The sequence below is a fragment of the Lynx rufus genome, unplaced genomic scaffold, assembly GCF_022079265.1.
Source record: "Lynx rufus isolate CCGP_SWC_20201006 ecotype Redwood Valley unplaced genomic scaffold, mLynRuf1.p SCAF_7, whole genome shotgun sequence".
Taxonomy (NCBI): Eukaryota; Metazoa; Chordata; class Mammalia; order Carnivora; family Felidae; genus Lynx; species Lynx rufus.
The window spans coordinates 104,270,439-104,293,589 of record NW_025814889.1 but is presented as its reverse complement, the minus strand read 5'-3'; the positions used below and the strand labels follow the sequence as shown (position 1 = coordinate 104,293,589).

Sequence of the window (23,151 nt, the reverse complement as noted above, 5' to 3'; positions counted from 1 at the left end):
AGAGATCAACAAAACCATAACATATTTTTGCCTTTCAAGAGTGGATTAAATATGATTCTTGCCCAAGGTAGGAGGATTAGAATGGATGACATTTCAAAGGCCAAACCAACTTTATATCATTCGTTGATTTTACAGTGTTTAGTCTCTTGTGAAAACATGACCACGAATACAATAATGAGTACAAACAAATATTCTAAAAAGCAATTATACATATCCAAACTACTTCACGTAATCATATTTGAAAAAAAAAAAAAAGAAACGATGTTCTTTCCACATGATCATAATATAAAGATGACAACGTCTGATTCAAAGGGTGGTATTTGACTTGGAAGATTCATTTTCAGATGGATTAACAATTTGTAAACAGTTATTCACTTTCAGAAAGAAAAGCTTTGTGAAGCCTGCCTTACATTTGACAAGAGATTATTCCTTCCACAAATCAAATTCATGTAGCTTACCTCTAAGCCCCTGCTTCTCAAATTATCAGTACAAATTACCTACCTTAAACTAATGAAGATTGCTCTAAATGAAAAAAAAAATCCTGTTGCCAGGCAACAAAGATGGCATCAGGACTTTCTTCTCTCTCACCAGATGGATAGTGTCAGCATCGCTAGCTGAACATTGCTGAGAAGCCACTGAATCCAGAAAACTGTTCTTTCCCCAATCACAACTTCTCATGCTAAACTATGTAAAAAGTCTTCCCCATGAATGAAAAAAAGAGATGAACTTATTTTTGACTGTGACATTGAAAAAAAAGTGCAGCAGACAGTAGTAATCCATTCACATAACTAAAGACTCTGCATTCTACTATTTGAAAGTAGCATACGGTACATCCTGGACAGCCCCATTCATGGGGCAAAGGCATTGTCAGTCCAGTGCAGTTCAACCCAGTGAACCGGGTTCCACAGTGTGTATTTCAAGAGTTTAGTGCAATCCTTTGTCTTTGAAAACACAGGCCTGTACTTTAATGAAGCCACAGCACCTGAATTTGATGGACTCAGACATGAAGCAAAACCCAAAAGCACGGAATAACAAAGAGTCCAAAAGTGAACCTAGGAAGGCAGCATTTGGTTGTACACAGGTATCTCACTCTGAGATCTGCAGCCATGGGAGGCTTTGCTAGTAGCTCTTGGCACCCAAACTATAGAAAATATGTTTTAAATAAAGATAGAATCTTCAAGGTAAATCACCAAGAAGATGCTTTCCTCACTGTCATCTCAGCCTCTTATGCCTGAGTCCTAGAAAAGCATTTTGCGATAAAATATACAGGATTTTACGTGAGGCACAAGTACATTTAAGTTAGAAGAAAGTCATAAATTTTTCACACAGTTGTACATTTATTTTAAAAAGGGCAGAAATAGGGGAGCCTGGGTGGTTCAGTAGGTTGAGCATCAGACTTTGGCTCAGATCATGATCTCGCAGTGCGTGAGTTCCAGCCCTGCAATGGACTCTGTGCTGTCAGCACGGAGCCAGCTTCAGATCCTCTGTCCCCCTCTCTCTGCTCCTCCCCTGCTTACACTCTTACTTTCAAACAGTAAATAAAACATTTTAAAAAGGCAGAAATAACAAGAGTCATAAAGCTTCCAACGTTGAATTCCAAAGATGAAGAAAAGTCCCTACTGTAGAGTAAATTTAGGGCTCCAGACTGACAGATTGGAATCTCTCAGCAAAAAGTGTACCAACTTACTTATAAAAGCAGAATGTCTGAGAAAGCAGGGGTAATAAGGGAGAGGATGACCCAAAACAGCAAGTGGCTTCAACTTTGATACCCTACCTATCAAATCCTCAAATGTTGGCTGTTTCACAATTAGTCTACCTAGAAGGAATGAGACAGTACTACATTTGAAATGTACCATTTTCCACAGAGGTCTCTGCTTAGGAGAATTGTTACTAAACTGTAATTATTTATTCCATTTTGTACTTTTGATTTTTGTAAAGAAAATGTATTGCTGTCTTTAAAAAAATACTTGGGCTGGGGCACCTGGGTGGCTCAGTCGGTTGAGCGTCCGACTTCGGCTCAGGTCATGATCTCACGGTTCGTGGGTTCAAGCCCCGCATCAGGCTCTGTGCTGACCATTTACCCAGCCTGGAGCCTGCTTTGGATTCTGTGTCTCCTCTCTCTGCCCCTCCCCCACTCACGCTTTGTCTCACTCTGTTTCTCAAAAAAATAAATATAAAAGAAATTTTTTAAAATACCTGGGCTAAAGGATCTTGTCGAGATAAACCTAAGACTAGGGACTGAATTGGGTCAGCCTAACTAATTTTTGTGGTTAAAACTGTGGTTGAGTTGTCTGTTCTTAGCAAGTATATCCTACTACACTGTGCGAAAAAAAGGATTATTGTGTCAAGTGGCCTTGACATATCTTAATAAGGTAGTATTAGGGGGGTGTGCTTTTAAGATCAATGATTTTGATTTAAGAACTGGCATGATTGAAGTTTGCTGAAGGCTTTGAATCCACTTTAACAAAATCCAAAATTATCAGATTCCTTCTCAAAGGAGGAAGATTTAGTCTATGTATAGAACATAGTAACTTCAGAACTGGCAACTGCAATTAAAACGGCAGCAGTTCAATCAAACAGAGAGAGAAATACTGTGATTACTCTGAGACCTAAGAACTCAGCAAAGATGGCTCAAGGCAGATAAAGTAAGATCAATAACTTAATTGTCACCAATGTCTCAATCTGTTAGGTGGCTACTGTTTTCTCATTGAAATCCCTCCTCAGGGTTTCTCAAATACTATGAAGAATCTTATTCCCTCATTAAAGTGATAGAAACAAAACAAGTAAACAAACAACAAAACCACCCAGTGCCGCTCAAGTTGGTAGCTATTACATCATCACTACTTCATCACTACTTGGGTACTTGAAATACTTTCAATGTAAGCTCTGTATCTTCTGATGGGAATCACACAGACAATATTCTGACAGCAGATAGAAAGAATCACGGATTCCTTTCATCTCAACCCTTTACCTACCAAGGTGTTCTTTATTCAAGTCTTTGTGGAACTTGGGTATTCTAACCTCACAGTCATTGTCTTTAATTAACTGACTGGTAGCATGTGAAAAAATAGGGTTTCTACTTAACTAACATTAAAAAGTGGGATGCCAAGCTGTTTTGTTACAATCACTTCTAAACCAGTATCATGTCTTACAGTAAATGGAAAAGAAAGGAAAGGAAAGGAAAGGAAAGGAAAGGAAAGGAAAGGAAAGGAAAGGAAAGGAAAGGAAAGGAAAGGAAGGAAAGGAAAGGAAAGGAAAGGAAAGGAAAGGAAAGGAAAGGAAAGGAAAGGAAAGGAAAGGAAAGGAAAGGAAAGGAAAGGAAAGGAAAAGGAAGGAAGAAAACCTCTAAAAAGAATAAGGTCTACTGTGTTTTGGGTTCTAGTAGTTAGTCTCTGAAATTTAAGGAATTTTTTTTTTTTTTTTTTGTATTTGGCCATTCACTCATAAGGAAAATGATTCCTTTATAGTTATCTTCAGACAGGGGCGCCTGGGTGTCTCAGTAGGTTGAGCATCCGACTTTGGCTCAGGTCATGATCTCACAGTCCATGAGTTCGAGCCCCTGCGTCGGGCTCTGTGCTGACAGCTCAGAGTCTGGAGCCTGCTTCAATTTCTGTATCTCCCCCTCATTCTGCCCCTGCCCTGCTCGTGCTCTGTCTCTCTCTCTCTCAAAAATAAATAAACATTAAAAAAAGATATTTATAGTTATCTTTAGTCAGAAACACAACAACAACAACAACAACTTCCTGCAAAGGACACCATGCACTGCACAGTGCTTTCCAAAATTGTGCTTTGTATCTGATTTTTGGAAAAGCTAAAAATGATTAATAACAGTAGGGTGTTTTATCTGGTGATGTATACCTGAGGATAATGAAGTTTTGGCTGTTTATTTATTTTTGCCCATGAATTACCATATCTTAATGGGACGACTGTCTATTCTTTTAATCTCTCCTTTTTGTTTTGTTAAATTTTTAAATGTTATTTATTTATTTATTTATTTATTTAGAAAGAAAGCACGAGTGGGAGGGGCAGAGAGAGACAGAGAGGGAGAGAGAGAGAATCCCAAGCATGGGGCTCAATCTCACAACCATGAGATCATGACCTGGGCCGAAATCAAGAGTTGGACACTTAACTGACTGAGCCACCCAGGTGCCCTTAATTTCCCCTGTTTAAACTATAATTGCAGCACCTCTGTTTCTCTTTCTCTATGTATAACAGAAAATGAAAGATTCAGTCAATTATGCAGATATTTTCAATCATTTTATGGATAAGTTATGGTGAAGATAAAAAATCTGAATGAATGACAACAATTTGTCTTTTATTCAGATTTATGAATCAAATATATACAACTCTCCCATCTAAATTTAGCAAGACAAATTTTCTTTATGAAAGCATTAAGTGTTTACATTAGCACAATCCAAAACAAAGGCTTAATATTTCAGTCATGTTGAATAATGATGTTTTTATTTAAATGCTCCTGCAAGGAGTTGATTGGTTCTCAAATTTTCCACAGATTAGTTCTCAGTTTAGAATCTTATACATTATTTAAATCAAATATTAAAGAGTGTTGATATCAAGGGGCCAAAAGAGAATGCCCGTCACCAGAAATCTGTTGTTGCTAATACAAATTTCACTAACGTAACAAAAACAACATGGTAATGAAATGGATTGACTGCAGAATGCCTTCTTATAACTCAAGTCACAGGAATTAATCAATTTTTATTCATACATTTTAGTTACTTACCATATCCCTAATTAATTCTAAATCATACATCACAGTTTCTAAGCAGCCATTTGTACACATATATTAATGTAATCAGAGAGCAAATTCATAAATTATACATTGTATGGAAGGCTCATGAAAGTGTACGATTATATAAAAAAATCAATTTCTAAGTCAATAACAAGAAAAAAGATCTTGTAGAAAATCTGAAATTTGAAATGAAAAGTATTTCTTTGGCCAAAGCTTAACATGCCTTCAAATGCTATCAGGTTTTCACATGGCCACTCTTGTGGACATGCCCCCATCCATTTAATATGTAAATAGTAGGAAATTCATGACTGTGCCAAACACATTGAATTTTCCTTTCTCTTTCCTAAGAGTTAATAATAACCCACAAAGTACTTGCCTTTTTCTCCCTGGTGATTTAACATTAATTTGATATCACTTTAAGAAAGGTCCGTGGGGAGTGCCTGGGTGGCTTAGTCGATTGAGCATCTCGACTCTTGATTTCGGCTCAGGTCATGTGGGGATTGAGCCCCACATCAGGCTCTGCTGCTGAGCATGGAGCCTGCTTAAGATTCTCTAACTCTCTCTCTCTCTCTCTCTCTTTCTCCCTCTGCCCCTCTCCCCCACTCATACTCCTTCTCTCTCTCTCTCTCAAAAAAAGCTGCAAATATTAAACCTGAGTATCACTTTGCAGTTACTCGCCACATCATACAAGTTTGAAAGTAATGAATTGATTCCTTCTATGCAACTGAATAAAAATTTGAAGGAAATTTTGTTAGTAGCTGACATCTGCATCACCCAGGATGAATTTCTTCTATAAAGTACAAAACTCCCTACCTGACTGGCTACCTATCCACCTCTTCACATGTATGTATTTCTGTACTTTAATTGGACACAACATCAAATTCTGTAAAATCAGATGGGAGGGGATAGAATCAGTCATTATTAGTAGAAATCCACTATGTTTTCCACAGGACTGAGCAGCCCTTCAAACCTGATTAAAATGATGGCACACTGACATAATGTTGCTATTAATTTTCTCTAAACAAGACATTAAAGAAAAAATTGCAAATTCACATGAAACTCAGTACCCACCAGGGAACTCCTATGTGTGTTTTTCAGGTGTCAGTAAGCTTTTCGTAAGCCTGGATGCACTAACTACATACATCTGCACAAGCTATTATATATAAAGATATTAACAAGAAAAAAAGAATCATAATTTTATTTATTAATATGCTGATTTCCTTCAGTAGGCTTTGGCATAGTCACCTATAATGGGGGAAAAACAATATTTTTCTGCAAGCACTTGCATGAGGTCACTGTGTTGGAAACAACCCCTCATATTGACCAGGAAAAGGAAAGGAAAATCATCTTAAAGATGATAAGATATTTTCCTCTTCCTACCTAGGAGAGTAACAGTTAGAATTTTCCTGGTGAATAAGGGGATGCATCAATCCTATAAATACTCTTCCTTGCAGAAACAATAAGTCTTCACTTGTTTTTGTATATTTCTACATATGGCACTGCTCTTTCTCTGAATTCAGTCTTATCATTTTTATTTCCTAAATAGTTACAAATCTTAATTTAGGTAAGAACTTTTTCCCTTAGCAAATAAAACTAGAGAGAATAGAAACTCTTTCTGATTTTCACTGTATTTAAGGAAAATGTATTCCACTCCGATCATTCATTTTATATTTTGTATTACCAAAGATATGGAAAACATGTTTTTCCAAAGAGCAATATCCAAGAAGATAATATAAAAAGTATCATTTATCAGAATCAAAGAGTTCTAAAATACCAAACAATGAACTTCAGTTTTAGTCACTCACTTGATTTTCTAGACTCTTATTATTTTTAAAATCAGGCTTAATCTTTGCAAAGAAAATTTATTTAAAAATTGTTTTCATTCAAATTTGATACTCTGCCCCAGTTACTCAGAAGATAAAAATTCTGAAAACATTAATCTAAAAGGGTTGATGTAATTTGCTAAACTAAGTAGAACTGAACTAAAATATTTACATACAGGGGTGCCTGGGTGAATCAGTCGGTTAAGTGTCTGACTTGATTTCAGCTGAGGTCATGATCTCGTGGTTCGTGGGTCAAGCCCCGAGTTGACAATGCAGAACATGCTTGGGATTCTCCATCTCCCTCTCTCTCTACCCCTCCCTCACTCACACTCTCTCTTTCTCAAAAATAAATAAACTTTTAAAAAATTGCTTTAAAATATGTACATAAAAAGGCCACAAGGTTCTCATAGCTCAGTTACTTTTTGTGAGTCAAATGGAAAACCCAACAAAACCTCTATACTCAGTGAAGGGGAAAACAGGTTCCAGTTAATTTCCTTACTTTCACATATATACACAAATATGCCTCAAAAGAAGCAGCATAGGGGCGCCTGGGTGGCTGAGTCAGTGAAGTGTCAACTCTTGAGTTCAGTCAGCTCAGATCATGATCTCACGCAGTTTGTGAGTTCAAGCCCCATGATGGGCTCTGTGCTGACAGCACATAGCCTGATTGGGATTCTCTGTCTCCTTCTCTCTCTGTCCTTCTCCCACTCGTTCTCTCTCTCACTCTCTCTCAAATAGATAAATAAATAAACTTAAAAAAAAGAAAGCAGCAGAAAGGTTTTTTTCTTTTTTTAAATTGTATTAAATTTCATGTTACATCCGGTTAATATGACAATTTGTTTCCCAGGGATCACTTAGTGGGAGGAAAATAGAGAATAAACAAAATAAGTAAGTAAATAAATTACACATATAATGATAAATGTTTGGGAGAAAGATACATTTAATTTTATAGAACACAAGAAGGGAGCCAGAGAACCACAGAAAATCTTATGAGAGAAACACTGCTTTAAGAAAAGTACTCTGGGAACACTGTGCCAGCCCTACAGCAAAGCAGAGGGAACAGAGATGAGTGATGAGGACAATTTAAATCGGGGCAGATGATAATGCAGCTGCCACAGCTCAAAGGCAATGGGAGCGCTGAGGTGGTATGAATCCAACAGACACTTCAAAGGAAAATCTGAGATTTAGTCACTTACTGGATACAGGCAAAACAAAGAGGAGGAGAAGCAAGCAAGATCTTCAATACTCTATACCTAGAGACCAGGAAAATGGCGTCATTGATATCGTTTACAGAGACATTTTCAACAAAAGGATAACCAAAGAATTGCTTATTTCTACTGAAGCCAGAACCACCTAAGTCCTGAGTTTATGCTTGACGGTAATAGCTCAGGGTCTCCTCCAATCCCTGCAGTGTTTTCGAACACTTCTGCAATATTTCTGTACATGTTTGGAAAATGCTCACCAGTTTGCCACCAGTGGTCTAGGACAGGTACTCTGAAGACCTTTTTGGACCATTCCAGGGTCTCCACATCACATCGTTCTCCAGCCACAAACAACGTTTTGAACCTGAATATAAGAGGAAGCATGAATTCAAATTACTCCTTGAAAATAAATCTAAATAATTTCATCCTCATTCTTTAAAACATTCTAGAATCCAACCACATTAATTCCATCAAGGAAAACAACCGTATTATCACTATATCATATTATAGAATGGTGAGAAGGATTATTTGTTTTGACCCAAAAGTAGCCAAATGGACATCGCAACATTGAAGAAAGGTGCTTCCAAAGAATTTACAACTACAGCTTCTCAGTTTGGAGAAGAGCAATTGAGTTGATCTTTGTACTGCATCTGTCATATTCATCTAATGATCAAAGATGAAAACCTTTTTCCTCCTTGACATTATGTCTGCTAATTTTAGCTCCATGTTTGATTGCTGTATTCTATTTAAGTCTATACACAAAAATATACTCTTGAATATCAGCTAAGGCAACAAACAAGCTCATAAATATGATGTGCTTGTTCATTTTGGTGAGTTCCTTTGATAAAAATTACTCTGATTTCAAATACATATTTACCCTATTCCAAGGACATACATAGGAAAAACAGGTTATTTAAAAGTAAATACCATTGTGACCTTTCTGGTCAAAAAGTCAAAAGGAATACAAGGTTATTAAAGAGAGCACTATGCCACAGAATAGAAAGGATGAAATAGATAAATGGAATTGGGTTGACACTATTGGTGGTTCATTAAAAGAATGATTGTTTTTCTTTTATTCTCAATGTTTCCATGGTCTATCAAAAAAAAAATGTATGTATGAAGAGTTAATTCATTGTCATCAGAGTAAAAATCAATCAAATAAATAAAAACCTGCCTACCCATTCTAAACAATATAATATTAGCCACAGGAGATTTCTTACAGTTCCCTTATCATCTCATGAAGATTCATGGAGATGCAGATACTCCCACACCTATGCTCCAACAATATACATTTCCCCTCTTGGTTATAAGCATATACATCATTTTATACTTATTTGTTTCTTGTCTATTTCCCACAGTGGACCGTGAGCTCCTTAAGAGCATTTATCTTCATGACATCAATACCCATAAAGGAATATCTGGGACTTTTAGGTACTTGAACGTTTCTAGAAGCTCAGGAAGATGAAGTAGAGAGGTGGGGTATAGGTGAAACTTATGTCAGCTTGACTCATTCTTCTAAGTAAAAGAGGAAGCATGCTGTTTTGTTAGAGCATGGAAATAGACAATAGGAAAGTGACTTGAAGAGAGAAAATTTCTGGCTATTTTAGGAAATTTTTAATGAATAACATAAAATCAAAAGAAGTGAAGAGCAGCCACTTGGCTTTCTTTCACTGATTCAATTAGTAGGTCTAGGAGGCCAAGTGGAGACAACACAAACTGGGTGTAGTACAGAAATAACGGGTGGCAAGTCACGCTAAAATTGCTGTCTGGCAAATCTAGAGCAGGTGTGAGAAATAGGGAAGCAAAGTAGGAATAATCGTGATGGAGAAAGATATCAGGAAAAATAATATAAAGACAGAGAGATGTAATTTCAAATTTCAGATCACCCATTACTAGTCTTTGTTAAGAAACCATTTAAATAATGTGGATCAATCATTGTGGTGAGTCACCTCTCAAAGTATGCAAGGCTGCTAGGTGATAATTTCAATCTTTAAGAGCACTCAAGGGAAACAGAGAAAAGGGATGAAAGTAGGAAAGCAAAAAGGGAGAATAATAAGAGACAGAGACTAGAAAAGAATAAATTAGACTTTCTGACTATATATATTATGTAAATATATATTATACATATATATATATACATATATATATTTACATAATATACATATGTACGTTTGCAACCTGAGATAAAATTTAGATAATTAAATGTATATTCATTATAACATGCTTAACATTAAAATGTGGACACCAAATATGACCTCATCTGGCAAAAGAGATATAACACAATAAAACAAATATTAAAACATTAAATTATTAAAACTAGGTTAAAATATTAAAAAAAAGATTAGGGGCGCCTGGGTGGCTCAGTTGGTTAAGCGTCCGACTTCAGCTCAGGTCATGATCTCATGGTCCGTGAGTTTGAGCCCCGCGTCGGGCTCTGGGCTGATGGCTCGGAGCCTGGAGCCTGCTTCTGATTCTGTGTCTCCCTCTCTCTCTGCCCCTCCCCCATTCATGCTCTGTCTCTCTCTGTCTCAAACATTAAAAAAAATTTTTTTTAAAAAGATTAGTGTAAAGTTTTAAAGTTTAAAATGAAGTCAATACATTTGTGTTTTTAGATGCCAGGTAAAAACAAGACAAAAATTTAAATATAAAGGCCCATATTGTTGATAATCCTATGACTCAAAAATGTGTACTTATTTTAATTACATTTTCTTTAAACAGATTCCTAATATTTTAGAAAATGTCTGTGATTACAACCATTATGCACATAGATAATTTGTATTAAAATTTATAAATGATATGTTTGGGTGATTCCAACAGTGTGGCAAAGAACAATAAAAAGGAAGTTTTACAGATATCAGAGGCCATATTTCCATCATCTATCAAGTCACAGATTACTCCAAAGAGCTCTAGATTGTTCAGATGGTCAGATGTTCAGTTTATATGTGAAACTGCAGATCTAGAATTATATATATTTTTGAAAACATGGGGTAAAATATTGTCAATTAAAAATATTAACACATAATACAAAATAATTTTTGGCTAATTAAAGGGCAACCGACATCTTGATATCACCACATTTTTGCAAGTTTTAATTTATTTTTTTGGCTTTTTTCCCCAGTCAAGTAAATTACAATTAATCTAATTAATTGGTTATAATGATAAACTATTAACTAGTATTGAGTTTTGATCTGATGACAAATTTCCACATTATATATTTTAAAGCTTAGTATTTATTATTGTGGTTTTGCAGTACAATTCTATCACTTATTTTTCTTAGAATTTAATTACATTTTTATCATTATGGTAGCAATATTCATGCTGGCACTAATAAGCCATATATAAAGATGAAATTCCATAATGAGTAGTAAAGGTGATATCTGGCTTTTCTGCATGTCAGTCTCTTCCATTTCCAAAAAAGTCATTTATTATTTACTAAAACAGAGGAAAAATTGCAAGATGATTGGTGATTTAGAAAAATGTTAAAGTAGTATAGATTAATTCCTTTCCCTAAATACACTAAAAACTCTCAATCTACTTTTTTATTAAAATTCCTCAAACTGCCCCAAAGTTATTACTTTTGTCAATTACAGACTCCTAATTGTGTAATATTATTGAACATTAACATACTGTATACAAAGATTTACGAATAGAATACGACTAATGAAAAAATTAAGTCTTGTAATAAATACTTAATCAAATATTAACTCCTGGAGCACCTGGATGGCTCAGTCAGTTAAGCATCTGACTTTTGATTTTGGCTCAGGTCATGATTTCAGGGTTGTGGGATCAAGCCCCGCATCAGGCCCCATGTTGGGCTCTTTGCTGAGAGCACAGAGCTTGCTTAGGATTCCTTCTCTCTCTGCCCCTGCCCTCTCTCTCTCTCTCTCTCAAAAAATAAACTTAAAAAAAGCTTATTTAATGGAGCGCCTGGGTGGCTCAGTCAGTTGAGCATCCGGCTTTGGCCCAGGTCATGATCTCATGGTTCAGGAGTTCGAGCCCCGCATCAGGCTCTGTGTTGACAGCTCAGAGTCTGGAGCCTGCTTCAGATTCTGTGTGTGTCTCTCTCTCTGCCCCTCCCCCATTCATGTTCTATCTCTCTTTCTCAAAAATAAATAAACATTAAAAAAATTTTTTTAAAAAGCTTATTTAATATATATATTATTAACTCTCAATTCCTCATAGTAAATAAAACCATTCAATGTGATATGATATTTCTATAACCAAGATGATTACTGAAATTAAAAAAAACAGCATAAATCTATAATTATAAAGATAAATTGTAAGATAATTTGAAGATAAACTCATGCCTTAAGTCAGTCTTATTTTTTAAAGGACATTTTGTGGCTTATAATAAAAAAGAATAGTAACATCACTTAATAAACTTCTCATTAATGACCTTGCAAACATTTTATTGATAATATGAAAAGACAAATACCTCAAAATGAAAATATTTAAACAATTTTTCCTTGAAAATGCATTTTATAAAGATTAATATTAGCCACTCTCATAGTAACTTGGATTCTCTGGAATCCAAATTTACCTAAGTTAATTACATAGGTCTTCTATCTATGCTATAACTACACTGTATAATATGGAAGCTCTAAGCTACATGTGGCTATTTAAATTTTAAATTAGTTAAAATTTTAAAAAAATATATCAATGTCATGATAGGATTATCCTCTTGTCAAGAGTTCAATAGTCACATGCAACTTCTATCTACCATATTGCAGAGCTCAGTTTTATTGTATAGTGCTGTCATAGATTTTGATAGACTAATAAATATACGGGTAATATTCTGATGATAGTAACACAGGGAAAGATGAATTTACTTCCAAGCATATACTACCAAAAACTTAAACAAAATTATAACATACAATATCTAGAGTAGAAAAAACCAGTAGGGGGATAGAATTAATGGGAATGAAACCTGTCTACTTTTCCCCAATTCTGTGTAAAATGGAGTACAATTCAACACTCAAATGAAGCTGAAAATTAAGCCAAGAGAAAGAGAAAAACAATAATATTGTCAAATTAATTTTAGTCCAAAATAAAAAGGAAGCTGCCCAAAAATGGATAAAAGCTAAAGATAAATTCTGATGAAGAATTTTCAGGTAATAAATTAAGAACAGAAGAAAACTAAAGTGAATATTTCTTTCAAGCTCCATAAACTACCAAACAAGTGAAAAGTACTCTTCACTTGTGCCAAAAGAAGTTAAATAAAAATAGATCATTTCAGCAATGCCTCGTCAACTTCTAGTCTACAGAATATCATTACTTTTGCCACCAGTGTCCCTGAGGTTATCTCCATTTTTTCTTCATGCTATTTTCCTCCACTTGCTCCCCACTAGAATTCAGTTTCAAAATGTTACAGACACTAGCGTTAGTATTACACATGCATTTGTCACTCTGTCAAGGACCTACTAGCATTTTGTCCACCAGGCTCTCTCTCAAGCACAACCAGAAAAGCTAAACAGAATGTAAAATAGAAACATCTCTTTCAGGTGTCAGAGAACTACAAAGACAATCAGCACTGGAAGCATTAACATCCCAAGGAAAAAAATGTATAGAAAACGTCTTACACTGACTTGCCATTTTTCCCCCTTTGGAATATCTGCCCAAGCAACTAGTGGTTGAAAAACTGAGAAACTGAACAAAAACTGTGACTGAGAGGCTTAGAAAATGAACAGCAATTCCTGCCACCACAATTTCTTGGGGGCGGAGGGGGGGAGGGAAACAAACCAACCTGGAACTCAAGACTCATAATGGAAAAGAAGGAGTAGAGGGTTGTAAAACACTCCAGTTTCCATTGGAATGCCTGAAGATTTACATCCTAACAATAGGGATAAACTGGAAAGAAACTCGCCTTCTTAAATACTGAAGTACAGCTGCAAATCAGCTAAAACCTGAACTGGATCAAAGTGATCTTCCCTTATGTTAACAGCCTGCCAAAATAAGAATTACTTTGTAGGACCTTAACAACTCCAGAGTGTCAAAGTAGCTATATAATTTTTAACATATGATGATCACTAAGATAGAAGGCCACGTGACCAACATGCAAAATAGAGTCATCAGAAAAAAAATCACAAAGATTCACAGATAGTCTTGTTATTAGACATAGACTTCGCAATAACTCTGAATATGTCCATGAAATATTTGTATAAATTATCAAAGAACTAGAAATTATAATAAAGCATCAAATAAATATCTCTGAACTAAAAATACAAAAGTACAAACTTAGAGAAGTTTAGATCTAAAGAAAGTTCATATACAACTGAAAACAAGATTGAAAACCCAAAATGTAAGTTAAGAGAAAATAACCAATCTGCAACTGAAAAGAATAAAGGAGAAAAAACATAGAGTTTATGAGATATGGGTAATAGGGTAAAACGTTCTAACAAATGCCATTAAAGTATCAATGCCTAAGAAGGGAAAATAGATAGAAGCAATATTTGAAGAGATAATGGATAAAAGAGTTTCTAAAAATAATGAAAGCTATCAAGTTACAAATTTAAGAAGCAATTTGAATGAAATGAAATTGAATCCATAATTTATGGGAGGATGGGTGAAATAAAGAGGATCAAGAGTACACTTATCATGATGAGCACTGAGAAATACATAGAATTGTTGAATCATTCTATTGTACACCTGAAATGAATATAACACTGTGTGTTAATTATACTTCAATGGAAAAAATAAAAAAAGAAAATTTCTTGAAACAAATCTAAGAAAAGATGTCTTTCATGCAATAAACAAAACAGCATTAATGCGATAAATTAAAATAATAATAACCTTAATAAATTAAGAGATATACTATAATTATGAACTAGAAGTCTCAATATTAACTTGCCAGTTTTTAACATAGAAATCTATAAATTCAAAATAATCCCAAACAAAATTCCAGCAGTTCTATCTGTGTGTGCGTGTGTGTGTGTGTGTATAAACAGGCTGATACTAAAATCTGTATGGAAATACAATGGAGCAGATCAAAGAGCAAAGAACAAGGTGATGTACTGCTGTTACTACTACTACTACTAGATATCAAGACCTGTTATAAATCTATAATGACAAAGACACTGTGAGAGTAGCACAAATATAGGCAAATAGGCCAATCAATGAAACAGAATTAAAGCAAGAAACAGAAAGGACTTATGAACACTTCTATGACAAAAGTGGTATGCAGAGCCATGGGAAAGTATGGCCATTTAAATAAACGGACCTTGATTAATTGGATACATATAAGGAAAAAAAAAACAAGTTTGACCCCTTACTTCATGCCATACACAAAAATCAAACCAGTAAGATTATGTGAAAGGTAAAACAATAAAGCTTCTAGAAAATGATATAGAAGAGGGGTACCTGCATGGCTGTCAGTTAAGCATCCAACTCTTGATTTCAGCTCAGGTCAAGATCTTACATTCATCGAACTATACACACATATTTTATCAATGTAAATGTCCTAATTTGGTATTGTACTACAGTTACGGAAGATGAAGCCATGGGGGAAACTTGGTGAAGGGTACATAGGCCCTCCTTGTACTATCTTTGAAATCTTCTGTGAATTACAATTATTTTGAAATAAAAAAAAATTTTTTAAAAAGATCTCTTGTTCATGAGATGAAGCCCCACACTGGGCTTGGAGCCTGCTTGAAATTTTCTTTTTCCCTCTCTGTCCCTCCCCCATATGTGCTCATTCTCTCTCTCTCTCTCTCTCTCTAAATCAAAAAAAAAAAATAACAGAGAAGAATAACTTCTGATCTTCAAATAAGTAACATGTATTAAATAGGATTTTAAAAAGCACTAGCCATAGAGAAAAAATATTGATGAAAAGGCACATCTCTTCATCAAAAGTCACCTCTAAGATAGTGAGAGAAATTCAAATCACAAGGTAAAGATTATTTGTAATACATATAGTCAGTAAAAAAAGAAAAAAACTGGATTAAAAGTATATGAAAAGTCCCACAAATCAACAAGAAAAAGAAAACTGAAACGTGCCAAAGATTTGGATAAACATTTCACAAAACAGAATCTTCAAATGGCTGATGAAATATGAAAAAGCAATAAGCTTTAAAATACAATAAACAAGAGATGTAATATTTTTCTATGTTGTATAAATTATTAAGATTTTACTTCTTGGGTGCCTGGGTGGCTTAGTCAGTTAAGTGTCCAACTCTTGATTTCGGTTCATGACTTGATCCTAGGGTCATGGGATCGAGCCCTGTGTTGGGGCTCTGTGGTGTACATGGAGAATGCTTAAGAGTCTCTCTCTCTCTCTCTATCTATCTATATCTATCTATATCTATCTATATCTATCTATATCTATCTATCTATCTATCTATGTGTCTGCCCTTCTTCCCCACTCACACACACTCTCTCTCTAAAATAATAAATAAATAAATAAATAAATAAATAAATAAATAAATAAATAAATAAATTTTTACTTCTTCACATAATGGCTTTAAATTATTTACTTTCTCATTCAACTACCATGGTGATAACTGGCAACTAAGTTTTTTAAAAGATTCAACAATGCAAGCTGGATATTTGGATGGCTCATCAGCAATCCACCACCAACCCAGACAGGCAACATATGGTCACTGTCATTCTGAGATTCGGAAGACCACATATTTGGAGCAGTGAGTCAAATGTAGGAGATCTCTGAAAGCTTTTAAAAAAGGATTGATAGGGGCGCCTGGGTGGCGCAGTCGGTTAAGCGTCCGACTTCAGCCAGGTCACGATCTCGCGGTCCGTGAGTTCGAGCCCCGCGTCGGGCTCTGGGCTGATGGCTCAGAGCCTGGAGCCTGTTTCCGATTCTGTGTCTCCCTCTCTCTCTGCCCCTCCCCCGTTCATGCTCTGTCTCTCTCTGTCCCCAAAATAAATAAACGTTGAAAAAAAAATTTTTTTAAAAAGGATTGATAACTCTGAGATTTTCTCATTTGTTTAAATTTTAATAGTCGTTGTCACTGAAGTAGGAAAGTTATTTGTTTAGGCGCTGCCAGCTCCGTTAGACCAAATGAAGACAGGTGCAAAGCATGTACACATACATACCCTTGCCCACCTCTCCTTCTATGAAGGCACACCTATAGTATGACATCCTCGATTTACCAAGGTGGTTCAGAGATTTCATGTCAAATGAGCACATAAAGAAAATGGGAAGAATTTTTCGTTATGAGATTTTTAACTTCCTTGAGAAACAGGACAAGAGTAGATGATAATATAATGGACTTATTATGTATATACTGCCCAGTTATGGGATAATTCTCAGTTTTATCATTCTGCCATATTTATTTCACTTAGAAAATAAAATAGTATTGATTTTATTGAATTCTCCCCAAACCCTACTTAACTCTTAGTTCTCTTCACCATCCCACTAGCCACCTAGTCTCAGTAACTAGCATTACTCAGAGGTTTTCATTTCCTGCATTAATTTTTTTCTGCCTATTGTGTATCCCTAAACAAGACAATATGGTTTTTCATAATTTTTCCAATTTCTCTTGCTATGTGTAAGAGAAAAATAATCATTTTTCACTTGCTTTTTAAACTCAGCATTATGTGTTTGAGATTTATCCATGCTAATATTGAAGTTCTGGTCAATTTCCACTTCTGAATATCCTGTTGAATTAATACACCACAATACATAATCTATTTTCTACTATGTTTTTACTACACATGTACTTACTTATATTTTGTTTTGTTTTGAAACAAACCTGCTAGAAACCTTCAAATGCATGGTTTATTGTTCACATTTCTGAGAGTTTCTCATTCTCATCCCTCCATATTAATAAAGCTTGATCATGGGACATCTTGAGTGCATAAATATCTATTGCTACATATTTCCACTTTATTCTCTCCATAGTAGTGTAAAAACAGTTCTGCTGCTTTATATCCTTGCAAGCAAGTATCATTGTTAGGTATTTTAACTTTTGTCTATGTGATGGGAATAAAATGCCATTTCTCTGTTTCTTAGTGAGATTAAAGATCTTTTAATGTTTTGGACTACTCTTGTCTTCTCCATGAACTGACTGTCCATATCCTTTGCCCATTCGTCTATTGGATGGTGTGTTTTCTTATTGATTTGTAGAAGCTCTTTATATCCTCTACACTAATTGCTTAATGGTTATACATGCTGCAAATATCTTCTCTGAGTGAATCATTCATCATTTAACTTTGTTTATTCTTTTAGTGGGCGATTTTTCATTTTAATGTAGTAAATTTCATCAATATTTTCCTTAATGATTTGTGGTTTACACTTTAAAAGGTCATTCCCTACTAAAAATATATTAAAAGATTTTTTCATTTTCTTCTGAAAGTATTAAGTCTTTGCTTTACAATTTTAGAGCCTTGAATCCAGCTGAAATGTATTTTTGTGTATCGTATATGGTAGGGAACTCATTTTTTTCTACATATACAGCCAGCTGTTCCAGCACCAATTTATCTAAGGGTCTATCCTTCTTCCACTCGTTTGTTAAACCACGTCCTCTATAAATCAGGTTTCCATAGCAATGTGATCTGTTATTCAATTTTATTAGTCTTGTTTGTTGATCCCTGCTTCTATACTCGTATCTTAAGTAGAAGAAAAAGAGATTCTTTGTTGTTATTTTTATCTCTTGCTCCTTCTCCTATGTTCGCCTTCTCTGTTCAATAATTTTATGGGTGATGTAGCTATCCCCCAACGATCCGATGCCACAATGATGGCCCAGAATTCTTAATACACAGTGATACTCAGGATATCATAGATCCAATTCTAGGACAGCAGGTGGGCAGTTTAGTTCAGTCTACAGCTGCTGGGCTATTCTCTGTTTCATTCAGACCTCTGTACCAAAGCTCGCTATAAGTCCTAGTCCCAGAAAACAACCTCTAACCATCATTATCAATCTCCTTTCATGAGTGAAGGGTAACACTGCACCGCAAGTTCAAGCACTGAGCTGGCTCTGACTCCACAATCAAAGCTGCAGAATACCGAGTTTCTACTATGCTGTCAATGCCTGCTCTTACACCTAGCAAACCTCTGGCTTCAGCCATGCTTACTACTTTGCAAATCTGTTCCATTTCTGATCCGCAGATATGTTTACTTTAATTTTGAGCTCATCTCTGATGCTCTGCTTTTTCTTTTTTGTATTATCTCTCATTAGAGTGCAATTGGGGGAAAAAAGGGCTGCATCGGAGCATGAGGTACTGTGATACCTTGAATGGAAGTACCAGAACTGAATTTTTTCTAACTTTATTAAGATTGAACTAGGAGAAGAACGTGGGAAAATAAATCAACATGATATGATGAAAAAGAGCAGTAAATTAGAAAGCAGACAATAATAATAGCTATGACAGTCTACGTTAAGAACTGTTCCAAGTGCTTTGCATGGATCATATAGCTTTTATTTTATTATATTCTTGTGCTATTACTATATTTATATTCTGGAAGGAGGAGCGGGGGGAGAAGGGAGGGAGAAGAGAGGAGGAGAGAAGGGAAGGAGGGCAAAAAGAAAACAAATCAACAACAAAAAGAACAGAGACGCCATGTAACATTGTTGAGGTCATACAACCAGTACATGGTAGACTTAAGCTCAGTGAGTCTAACTCCAGAGTAAGAATCTTAACTATAAGACACTGCACTGCCAAGTCACAGCTTTGCTGCAGGGAGCTTTGCAATTCTGGGAACATTATTTCACCTTCACCTCTTTGTGACAAAGTTTTCTCAATTGTGAAATGAGGTAACTATCCTAGATGACTTCTAATCTGTTTTTCTAACTTCTACTCGTCTATGATAAAATGAATTTATAGTTCTGCTTAGTACCCTGTTTCAGAACATCTTTTGAAATTTGCTTTGGGAGTGAAAATTTCTGGCAGATCTCCACATTTATTTTATGTGTTGATTTTTTAAATATTTATTTATTTAGAGAGGGGGAGGGGCAGAAGGTGAGCAAGCAAGAGAGAAAGAGAGAGAGAGACAGAGAGAGAATCCCAAGCAGGCTCCACTGAGGCTGATGTGGGGCTTGAGGCCACAAACTGTGAGATCATGACCTGAGCTGATATCAATCAGACACTCAACCAATCCCAGCCACCCAGGCACCCCTCCAAATTTACTTGTTTTTAAAAAAAAGTTCATTTATTTTTGAGAGAGAGAGAGTGTGTGTGTGTGAGCAGGGGAGGGGCAGAGACAGGAGGACAGAGGATCCAAAGTAGGCTCTGTGCTGACCGCAAACAGCCCAGTGTGGGGCTCAAACTCACAAACCTAGAGACAATGACCTGAGCCAAAGTCAGAAGCTTAACCAACTGAGCCACCTAGCCCCCTCCCCCAAATTTACTTTAAAACAATATTTAATGAGATTTGTGATACATTTTAAAAATACAATTGCATCATTTGGAATGTCCTGTAAGAGAAGAGAGAGGCTAAGTTCTGCAGATATATCACAAGCCTGCAGTCATAATACCTAGTGAGTGTCAGTGCAGTAAATAAGCATGAAAAGTCTTAAACATAAATAAAAAAATTAAAGATACAGTTGTGTGAAAAGACTTGAGTCCTGGTCTTTATTCTGTCTCTAACCCAAACTTAACTTTTTTGGACTTCGGTTTCCCTGTTTTTAAAATCAGAGAGTTAGATTTTTGACGTCCCTTCTGTTTCTAACAGTTCCTTAGTTCACAAGGGAGGATCCATTAGAGTTCAGTGAAGGTATTATCTGAATTGACTCGAGGGACCTGGGTGGCTCCGTCGGTGAGGCGTCCGACTTCAGCTCAGAACATGATCTCACAGTTTGTGGGTTCGAGCCCCATGTCGGGCTCTGTGCTGACAGCTCAGAGCCTGGAGCCGGCTTCAGATTTTGTGTCTTCCTCTCTCTCTCTGCCCCTCCCCTGCTCATTCTCTCTCTTGCTCTCAAAAGTAAACATTAAAAAAAAAAAAAAAAGAATGTGGGACCTTGTCAGATTGCCTGAGTTAATTTCTTTCTAAAGGTTTCTTAAACTTTCTGGTCCTAATATTACTCATTCGTAAAATGAGGATAATTACAATTCTTCCTTATTGTGGTGACTGAATGAGAGAAACTTAAACTGCTTATACCTGGCACGTAGTTGGTAATCAGTAAATGTTTGAATTTATTAATAGTAATTTGAATAATTGAGGGTGTTTTCACAGTCTGCATCATTAAACATCTATTAAAACCTACGTGCACACCATCCTGAATAACATAGGTGCCTAAAGACAGAAGGGCATCATCAGGGGGGACTTATTGCAATTTTCCTTACACTAAGATCTCATATGCCATATTAGTATTAGTTTGAAAAAAGGCATTTGGTGCTGTTCAATATTGTATATATCAGGAAAATTGGAACAGGTTCCCGCCTTCACAGTAATGGATAACCTTCAAAACTCATGTACAAATGCGAAAAGAAGATGGTTTAGCAAATGAGAGACCTTAGCTTCCAGGATACACAACTTCACCCCCTGCAATCAGAATGCATTTGTTAGTAAAGACACAGTGCAAGATACCACAATCACTGTTTCTTCAAAACTCCCTGAAACTGTCTAAGACATAGAGACTATACACAGCCTATGACGTTAATACCAAAATCTACTTTTCTATCCTTTTGGCTGCAATGGAGGAAACAAAATTGAAATGTAGTTAATGAAGGAACAAATAGAGGGTGAGTGGAAATATTACAATGGAAGGTTCATTTTATGAACACTTTTATTTTAATGAGTATATTGTTTAGATTACAGGTGCAATTTTATGTAAATCCAGACCTGAGTTTTCATAAAATAAAAAAAAAAAAATAGGACAAGAATGAAAAACAAAGTCACTGACTGCCCAAACTGAGAGCTTCTTCCTTACACCTGCAGTGTATGATATCTATTTTAACTCCTTCTTTGGGTTATAACAACATACAATTCATAACATTTGGTGCTTAACTTAAAAATTTCGAAACAATAATTCAAACCCGTTTTTTCTGGCTTGAAGAAATTACAAAATCCTTCTTTTAGTTTATGATAGCAGTGACCAATTTCAAAGAGGTTCAATAAGAATTGATGTTGGAAACTGCCTTGCAGATACAAATTGCTATAATTATCTTCAAATATACATATCATTAAACTAAAATGGATGTCAATAAACCAACAAAAAATATTTAAACTATTCAGAGCATACTATTATAAAACAACAGAAAAATAATTTCCTTCACTCTTTCAACAACAGTAATTTGGACTATAATTTTCGCGTTTTATCTGTACATATGAAATCGAATAATATTTTCCCTCTATTTACACTATTATTCTATTTTCAAAGGATCGTTAGATGCTATTATACATGTACAAATGCATGTTAAGTCATGGTCTGCATTTTACTTTAAGGGAAATACAAGAAAAACAGTTTAAAAAAAGAGAAATATTTTGGTAAGATCTGAACTGAAATAAACACAATACGGTATTAAAAATATTCCCGGGTATAGTTAAAATTCTAACTAATTCAAAGCTATGTTTAGAACAGTCATTCTTAATAACATGCAGAATCTTTTGGCTCTTTCCATCGAGGTATCGCAGTGCCAAAAAAATGTATAATGTTCAGTTATTCATTCTGATGGCAGTTTTTAATGTAATTTGCCCCGCGCATCCCAAGTTCACCTTGTCAGAGAGTACCGCTTCCCCAAGGCTGCCCCAGGGTCCTGTTGACGGATGGCTCTAATTGCAGTCGGCGCTGTAAACAAGGCAGCTACTCCATGCTCCGCGAGCACACGGAAATAAGCGCCAGCATCTGGTGTTCCCACAGGCTTTCCCTGCGATGAGATTCATTTAAAATGTCACCGGGTAAAATGTCTCCTACTTCACTGACAGTTCAATGCTTATACACTTAACACAGCAATGTTAATAAAATGGGGTTCTCGACAGATCTGAGTTTTAAAATGTCCCCATACTCTACAATAAATACATAAAAAAACAAACGCCCAGGCCTCAGAGAGGCCATTTGCTCCCTTACATCATCCTAAAAGCCTTTCAAATTGCACTGTTTTCCTTTCTCAAGTTTTGAACGATAAAGGATAGGGTGTATATATCACCTTCAAATTAATAACATAAAACAGCCTTCTGTTTTCCAAGAAATTCAAGACATTGTTTTGTGTGGTAGGACTAAAGGAGAAATATGATTGCTACGAATTTCTAACTTTGACACTTTTTTTTTCATAATCACTTCTAAAAGTGACAATAACAATTCTCTAAATTTTTGAGAACAGAGAAAAATATGGAATCACAGTAATTTCCACATAATAACCTTTACAATTAAATGCCTCACTCCAAGGAAAGCAACTTCTATGACTTAAAAATTCAGTAAGATATCTCCAGATGTATGCTTTCCATAGCTTCAAAATGACATTTCACATGTGCAGTGAAACCTCTGTG

General features: G+C 35.5%; 1 protein-coding gene and 1 long non-coding RNA gene across 2 annotated transcripts in view; one reads left to right on the top strand and one right to left on the bottom strand.

Annotated features, from left to right (window-relative positions):
* Window positions 1-23,151, bottom strand: part of ACSS3 (acyl-CoA synthetase short chain family member 3) — a 153,590-nt gene that overhangs the window by 39,167 nt on the left and 91,272 nt on the right. The window contains exons 8-9 of the mRNA XM_047066850.1: window positions 22,381-22,532; window positions 8,036-8,139 (exon numbers count right to left, since the gene is read on the bottom strand). Coding sequence (XP_046922806.1) covers window positions 8,036-8,139; window positions 22,381-22,532 — 256 coding nt within the window. The remainder of the gene's footprint in view (window positions 1-8,035; window positions 8,140-22,380; window positions 22,533-23,151) is intronic.
* The window catches only part of LOC124502265 (uncharacterized), an 87,834-nt gene that overhangs the window by 35,154 nt on the left and 29,529 nt on the right, over window positions 1-23,151 (top strand). The window lies entirely within an intron of this gene.